The 8,822-nt window shown below is 44.7% G+C and overlaps 1 protein-coding gene across 1 annotated transcript in view; it reads right to left on the bottom strand.

The window, feature by feature from the left end:
- Window positions 1-6,477: 6,477 nt before the first annotated feature.
- The window catches only part of LDAH (lipid droplet associated hydrolase), a 98,211-nt gene continuing 95,866 nt past the window's right edge, over window positions 6,478-8,822 (bottom strand). Inside the window, exon 7 of the mRNA XM_028722338.2 lies at window positions 6,478-7,444. Coding sequence (XP_028578171.2) covers window positions 7,253-7,444 — 192 coding nt within the window. The 3' untranslated portion in view covers window positions 6,478-7,252. The remainder of the gene's footprint in view (window positions 7,445-8,822) is intronic.

Below are 8,822 nucleotides of genomic sequence, written 5' to 3'. Positions count from 1 at the left end.
AGATTAGGCATGTTCAGGGTGTGACCATTTCAATTCTGAATAACTTTGCAGATGGCTTTTTTAGAATGCACCAGTCAGAATGAAAAAAAACACAAAAGCACAAAAAACCAGGAACCTCCGCCATTCTATAATTATGCAACATTTTTATTAGTTATTGATTTTAACTGTTAATATTTATTAAGTCTTCACAGTAACATGAAAGAGTATTTGCAAGCACTTTGGTACAAAATACAACATGGAGAAACCCATCCCTCGAATCATGACACCAACAGACAAACTTAGATATTTCTCATGCCTTATTATAAGGCTACTACTGAACACCAACCATTATATTTTATTATTATTATTATATTATATTATATTATATTATATTATATTATATTATATTATATTATAATTTATATTATTATTATTATTATTATTATTATTATTATTATTATTTCCTTAAAGCAAATACAATGGCATTTTCTCTCCAGCATTCCACTTACACATGTGCTATTTGCTCCATATAGGTAAAGGTAAAGGTTAAGGACCCCTAGACCAGTGTTTCCCAACCTTTTTTGGGCAAAGGCACACTTGTTTCATGAAAAAAATATCGAGGCACACCACCATTACAGCCCCGTGACGTCAGCGCGCAGCGTCACGCCGGGAGGGACGCACGAAAGTGTAATAGGAACAAATAAAGAGCCTATGATTTATTGGGGGGAAAGAATACGGGCATTCATTCCGGAGCTCTCTGCTGATCTCATCAAGCAGCTACACCTTGCCCTCAGGCTGCTGGCACTGAGGTCAGGACACGGCCTGCGCTGGGGCTCCCAACAGTGTGTAACAGCCAATGCCACCCCAAAACAGCCAATGCTATTTTATTTCATTTATATCAGGGGTAGGCAACCTAAGGCCCGTGGGCCGGATGCAGCCCAATTGTCTTCTAAATCTGGCCCGTGGATGGTCCAGGAATCAGTGTGTTTTTATTTATAATGCATTTCTGGGTTATTTGCGGGTCATAGGAATTTGTTCAAACCCCCCCCCCCCCAAAAAAAAAAATATATTCTGGCACACATCTTCTGAGGGATGGTGGCCAGGCCCATGGCTGAAAAAGGTTGATGACCCCCAATTTAAATCCTACCTTTACCCCAAGGAGCTAAATGAGACATGCATAGCTTTCACCCTCAACCCACTTCTAAAAACCCTGTGATGTAGGTTAGATGCCAAGCTCAAGGTCACTCAGAGAGCTGCCTGGCTGAGTAGGGATTTGAACCGTGGTCTCCTCAGCCCAAATCTCCACCCCACACTGGCTCTTTGCCCAGACCAACAGTATTGCCGGCTGGGGCTTCCTGGCAGAGGCCAAGGCCTCATTCAGCAGAATGGTCAGAAGGACACTCCACATCCGGTGGCATTTTTAAGTGTGTGTATTTATATGTATATGTATATGCACACACACACACACACCATCTCAAGAGCAGCCTCGCCCCAATTAAGTCTCTGCAGCCCAAAAGCTTAAGGCACCAAGTTCATAAAAGCTCTATTTTTATTTTTAAAGGTAGTTAGAAGGTACAGCGCCCACGTAGCAGCCCCTGTGTGGAGAGCCGGGTCCAGGCTGGCAAAATAAAGCCACAGCGGAAGCCGCGGCAGTGGAGCGCTGCCATCCTGGGCGGAGGGGTGGGGGCTCCCGGACGTCGGTGCGGGCGGCCGCCGTGTGCGACGGAACCTGGCTCGGGCTGAGGGTCGGTTGGGGAACGAGGCTCCTGGCGCGGGAGATTCTCCTCCCCCCCCCCCCCGCATACTCACCGTGAGGCAACGCCTCCCCGCACTCGAATTGGACCTGGAAGCGGAGCGGGTGGCCGAAGGGGCTCGGGTTCTCCAGCAACGAAACTCCCAGGACAGACACCCGCGCCATGACAGATCTCTTCTTTCCCCCCCGCCCGCCTTGCCTGCTTCCTTCTCCCTCTCAAGCCCAAACGCCGAAAGCCCACTCCCCGCGCGCCGCCGGCTTAACGACGGAACGGCGGAGCCACCAATCCCTGCGCGGCGATCGGAGACGCCGCAGCCAACCCCCGAGCTTCGCGCCTCGGCTCCCCCGCCTACTCCTCGCGCGCGGCCACGCCCACCGCTCCCTCCGCCAATCCGCCTTCCCGACTCTGTCCCTGGCGGGAGCTAAATCTAAACAATAAGCTTCCCCCGCCCCAGCCCCACGCCTGGCGGTGGGGGAATAATTTTCCCCCCTTTATTCCCCCCCGCCAATTTTTCCCGCGGCACACCAGGCAAGGTCTCACGGCACACTAGTGTGCCGCGGAACACCGGTTGGGAAACACTGCCCTAGACGTTTAAGTCCAGTCAAAGGTGACTGGGGTTGCAGCGCTCATCTCACTTTCAGGCCGAGGAAGCTGGCGTTTGTCCACAGACAGCTTTCCGGGTCATGTGGCCAGTATGACTAAACTGCTTCTGGCGCAACGGGACACCATGACGGAAGCCAGAGTGCACGGAAATGCAGTTTACCTTCCTGCCGCAGAAGTACCTATTTATTTACTTGCACTGGCGTGCTTTTAATCTGCTAGGTTGGCAGGAGCTGGGACAGAGCAACAGGCGCTCACTCCATCACGGGGAATTGAACCGCCGACCTTCTGATCGGCAAGCCCAGGAGGCTCAGTGGTTTAGACCACAGCGCCACCCACATCCCTTTACCTTTTGCTCCATATATTCTGCATTAGGGATGCAGGTGGAGCTGTGGTCTAAACCATGCTTGGGAAACTCCCTCTGGATGTAGAGATTTAGAAATTCCTCCATAAATTGGTCTGGTCCCTTTCCATACCAGCTTCCATCATCATATCACATGGCTTCTCGGTCACCTAGAGGAGATATCTCATCGGTTTCTCCGAAATCTCAGAATTTGCAGGGAAGTGAGTGGGCTAGGAGAGTTAATGTCTGAAGCCCCCATCGGGCACTACGTGCTCTTTCAAAACCACTATTAAACCATTTCCATAATAACAAAAATTGCCTTCAAAATAAACTAATAAATAGGACCGGTGCTTATTTTTCTAAAAAAATGTTTGGGGTGCTCTCATTTTGACTCAAGAAAATCACCATTTTATAGTTCAAATCAGGAAAAATAAAAACAGTAATTGGACAAAGGCACAAAGCTTCACAAAATGTTTAGGGCATGGGTAGGCAAACTAAGGCCCGGGGGCCGGATCCAGCCCAATCACCTTCTCAATCCGGCCTGCGGACGGTCCGGGAATCAGCGTGTTTTTACATGAGTAGAATGTGTCCTTTTAAAAAAATTGCATCTCTGGGTTATTTGTGGAGCCTGCTTGGTGTTTTTACATGAGTAGAATGTGTGTTTTTATTTAAAATGCATATCTTGGTTAATTGTGGGGCATAGGAATTTGTTCTTTTTTTCTTTCTTTTTTCAAAATATAGTCCAGACCCCCACAAGGTCTGAGGGGCAGTGGACTGGCCCCCTGCTGAAAAAGTTTGCTGACCCCTGGTTTAGGAGTATGCGTCCCTCTGCATCCCCCCAGAAAAAACCCACTGAATAGGACACAGGGTGGACTGTTGATGAATGACAGCCCCAAGGGGTGAAAAATGCACCAAAGATTTAGCATTTCTTGCGTATCATTTGCAAAACAGGCTTAAATCTATGAACAATCCAATGCGTGTAACTTGAATCATCTCACTAAGCCTACCAGCGGTAAGCACGCCATTATACTGTGCTTCATGTCAAGAAAACAGAAGTACTCCTATGATTAAATTTGTTGGAAATCTAGATGTAGAGGCTTATAGCTAAAATCCTGCAATTATTCCAAGTTAAGTTCACTGAGATGATGGGATTGTAGCAAAAATGCAGAACGACCACATACTTGAATAAGGCTTTCTTGGCCAATGTTGCAAAAGGACAAAATTTTCCCGTTTCAATATACCAGAATCATAATCTACATAGGCAGGATGTTTTTAACTAATTGTTGAAACATTTTAAGGGCTGGATTTCCCTCTTCTGGTGCTGTAGGTAGGCAACTCTGTTACTATGAACACAGAAATATTTCTCTGCCGACTACATCTGACACACAGAAATATTGTAGGAATGCACGCAGCTGTGTAAATGTCAATTCCTACACTGAAGAACAACACGCTTAAATTCCAAAAAAACCCTCCATCAAATTAAAACAAAATATTAGTAGGTTTTCTTTTCGAGCAACAGATTTTGCTGAAATAGACCAGGGGTCAGCAATCTTTTTCGGTCATGGGCCGGTCCACTGTCCCTCAGACATTGTGGGGGGCCGGACAATATTTTGGTGAAAAAAATGAATGGATTCCTATGCCCCATAAATAACCCAGAGATGCATTTTAAATAAAAGGACATATTCTACTCATGTAAAAACACGCTGATTCCCGGACCGTCCGCAGGCTGGATTGAGAAAGTGATTGGGCCGCATCCGGCCCCTGGGCCTTAGGTTGCCTATTCCTGAAATAGACCAACAGCCTTCTTATCTTCACAAGCAACAATATTTACAGAGATGAATCAGAACATTTAAGACAGCAAGCATATCACCTGGTCCAACATTATGTCCCCGTGAAGCACGGGTGCAAGTTATCATCATAAATATTCCAGCACCGCTACGAAGGGACAAGGAACCCCCTTAATCCTTTTTCTGACGCTTGCACATGAAGTCAGACCATTTAGCTCAGTATTGTCGACACATGACTAGTGCCACACCACTGGGCCCTCTCACACTGTTGTGAAGTGGCACAACAATAGCTGGAAATGGGGCATGAGATGACTGGTCATGGGTCGAATCGCTATGTGTGCCTACAGAGATTTCTCCTTTCTTCCACACAGGATTTTGGGCTCGTGATGTCACTGCCCGCCATTTTGAGTGCCGCTGCTGGCAACCATTTCAAAATATTCGGTCTTAAGCAACAATGATTTTTCTCAAAATTCCTATTTATGATGTCCAAAATTAATTCCATTCTCAGATTTTTAACAAGAGCATCTTGGCTATTGCAAATACTAATACAAGGTTTTAAGGTGTTTGGTGTGTGTGTGTGTGTGTGTGTGTGTGTGTGTGTGTGTGTGTGTATTGTTATATTGGGGTAACTACATTTTTAGGGTCTATTTTTAGAGTCACAATGAATTCCAGAGATAAACCAAAGAGTATAGAGGAGGGCAACTAAGATGACCAAGGGTCCAGATGTCAAGCCTTATGAGGAATGGTTGAAGGAGCTGCACATGTTTAGCTTGGAAAAGAGGAGACTGAGAGGAGATATAATAGCCGTCTTCAACTATCTCACGGGCTGTCACATGGAAGAGGGAACAAGCTTGTCTTCTCCTGCTCCAGAGGGGAGGACTCAAACCAATGGCTTTAAGATACAAAAAGTTGAGATTCCAACTAAACTTCAGAAAAAACTTTCTAACAGTAAGAGCTCTTTTGACAGTGAAACGGTCTCCCTCCGGAGGTTCTGGACTCTCCTTCCTTGGAAGTTTTTAAGCAGAGGTTGGATGGTCATCTGTCATGGTTGCTTTAGCTGAGATTCCTGCATTGCAGGGGGTTGGACTAGATGACCCTCGGGCCCCTTCCAGCTCTACAAATCTATGATTCTATGCAGTGCTTTTTTTCTTTTAAAAAAAGTTTAGGGGTACTCTCATTTTGACTCAAGAAAATCGCCATTTTATAGTTCAAATGGGGAAAAATAAATACAGGAAATAGACAAAAGTACAAAGATTCAGAAAATGTTTAGGGATAGGCGTACCCCTGCATCCCTCCAGAAAAAAAGCACTGATTCTATTATTCTTCCCCAAATGAATGAGCAATGATATACAATGCCATGTGCCAAATGGTCAATGCCAGCTTTTTGAGAGTGGGAAGAAGTGATCTGGAAGGTATACAAAACCACAGCCTGGTTTCAGGAGAAAGCTACTCAGCATTCTTAATTTTTCAGCTTGCTTTCCCCAGACAAGTAAGAACCTGTTAATGAAACTGACAGGAGACCTCATTCATTCATTTTTATTTATTTATATTATTATTATTATTATTATTATTATTATTATTATTATTACTACTACTACTACTACTACTACTACTACTACTTGTTAACAATTCCCCCCTGCATTTGGAAAACTAGCAGGTAAGGGAGAAACAATAAACTAGGTTAAAAACCCCCTGATGGCTAGGTTTTTATTTGCAAGGCCACATTTTTGTATGGAGGACCATTCAATCCACCATGTGAGTCTGCTACTGCAGTCCCAAGTATTATGGTCCAGAAACAGGTTTCTTTTCTCACATGCTGAAAGAAAAGAGGCCCTTAAGAATCGAGGGCAGTTTAGAAGGCTTATTCTCTCACCCAGTTAATTTTCTTTCTTGGGTCTCCTGAAAAGTGAATATTTTAAAAAGTGGAATTGATAGGAAAGAGTTTGGAATGGAATTAGCAGACTGAAAAACAACAACAACAACCCAGTAATTTGTGGCTTATATGTACTCAGAACTGTTTCAGATATTCATGTATTAAATTTTTTTCTCCATGCCTCTTTAAAAATTTTATACAAAAAACGTTTCAAGGAAGTATTTGCACAAAAAACAATCTCCTTGGCATTCTTTGAGAACAATTTTTTAAAACGTGAGATAAAAAGGAATTTAGAGCTTGGTGCTGTGATTGGCTTTATCAGGATTTTGTTACACCACACTGAAGTATTTTAACATTCTGATCTTAGGGCAGATTCACACATGAAGCTACCTTCATGGACATCTCACCCTCAGTAATTTGCCCCTGAACACATACATTCACAGTATTGCATTGGAGGGGATATGAAAGCTCTGTTTGTGATGCTTGACCTGCCTTGACTTTCTCACTCAAGTCTCTTGAGGTTGGGGAAAAACAACAACACATAATTGCATATGGATGTCTGAAACTCAACCTCAACCACTCCTTTCACAGAGGGGATTGCTCCCAACTGGTAGCAGTGATTTATCTCATGCTAGTTTAGTGTTCAGAAGCCAAGGCCGGTAGCATACTCTGGTTTACGGTATTGTTTTGCATTTGACAAAATCCATTCGAGGCACTTAGAACCACTCCTTTGGGATTTAGAGGGTCAATGGGACTATCTTTCGGGCCACAAAGTTCCTTTGTGGCACATCCTTTAGAGGAAACCAGCTGCAACTGTAGAAACGTAATGAGGAGCAAACATTTTCAAGTATAATCACATACCCATAAAACACTTAAAATACTTCCCGCCCTGTTGCTACTTGCTTCACTCCCCTGTTTACAGCCTAGCCAGATCATCTCGCACCCAGTCTGCAACCATTTCAGCCATCTCCTCACTGGAACCAATGACGAAAGCATGTTTGAGTCCTTTCTCGCACAATCGGATGTCTCCATCCGGGAAATCCCTCTTCATCTCTTCATAGTATTGCAGGGGACACCAGCAGTCTATAGTTCCATAGTAAAAAGTCAGCTGAAAAACAAAAGAGAGATAGGATAGGAGAAAAAAAAAGAAGCAAACCCCTCATACAAACCAAGTAAATATATCAGAAGAGAAGACAGAGATAAATCTAAGTGTCAGACGGGAAATGGAAATTTGGCATCCTGGGATGGCTCAGTTGGTAGAGCAAGAGATTCTCAATCTCAGGACTGTGGGTTCAAGCCCGATGTTGGGCAAAAGATGCCTGTAGTGTGGTACATTGGTTCTCAGACAACTTGGAACCCAAACACTGCAAACCTGGAAGTAAGAGTTCCGGTTTGCGAACTTTTCTTGGAAGCCGAATATGCTCCTATTTGAGTGCCACACTTCCGTTTTGAGCACCACACTTGCATTGTACAGTGGTACCTCAGGTTACATACGCTTCAGGTTACAGACTCCGCTAACCCAAAAATAGGGTTAAGAACTTTGCTTCAGGATGAGAACAGAAATTGCACAGAAGAGGCGCGGCAGCAGAGGGAGGCCCCATTAGCTAAAGTGGTGCTTCAGGTTAAGAACAGTTCCAGGTTAAGAACAGTTCCAGGTTAAGAACGGACCTCCAGAACGAATTAAGTACGTAACCACTGTATTGCAATTGTAGAGGTCCTCGTGGACCTTCCAACTCTACAATTCTATGATTCTATGACTCATTGAAGGACACGGGTGGCGCTGTGGGTTAAACCACAGAGCCTAGGACTTGCCGATCAGAAGGTCGGCGGTTCGAATCCCCACGACGGGGTGAGCTCCCGTTGCTCGGTCCCTGCTCCTGCCCACCTAGCAGTTCGAAAGCATGTCAAAGTGCAAGTAGATAAATAGGTACCACTCCGGTGGGAAGGTAAACGGCGTTTCTGTGCACTGCTCTGGTTCGCTAGAAGCAGCTTAGTCATGCTGGCCACATGACCCGGAAGCTGTAGGCCGGCTCCCTCTGCCAATAAAGCGAGATGAGCGCCGCAACCCAGAGTCAGCCACGACTGGACCTAATGGTCAGGGGTCCCTTTACCTTTACCTTTATGACTCATTGGACTGCCTTAGCCTCAGTTTCTGTTTAATGAACAAACACAACAGTGAACTATACAACAACTCTAGGGAAGATCAGAAAGCATCATGCATACTAGGAATTCTATAGCATCATAGGCCCCAACCAGGAGGCAAACACATGTTGCACCTTTCTGGGGACTTATCCAGTAGCATAAATTTCACCAGCTAAAGTTCTCCTGGCTGAGCCTCATCTTAGCTAGGATGTGGGAGTCTGGTCCTGACTTATTTTATTTTTATTTAATTCTTTATTAAGATTTATATACCACCCTTCATCATAAGATGCCAGGGCAGTTCACAGAATAAAGAACAGGATTAAAAACAAGGAAACAAGTAAAAC

Source organism: Podarcis muralis, chromosome 3 (genome assembly GCF_964188315.1).
Source record: "Podarcis muralis chromosome 3, rPodMur119.hap1.1, whole genome shotgun sequence".
Lineage (NCBI taxonomy): Eukaryota > Metazoa > Chordata > Lepidosauria > Squamata > Lacertidae > Podarcis > Podarcis muralis.
Note: the sequence above shows the minus strand (reverse complement) of the source record. Positions and strands in the feature narration are given on the sequence as shown.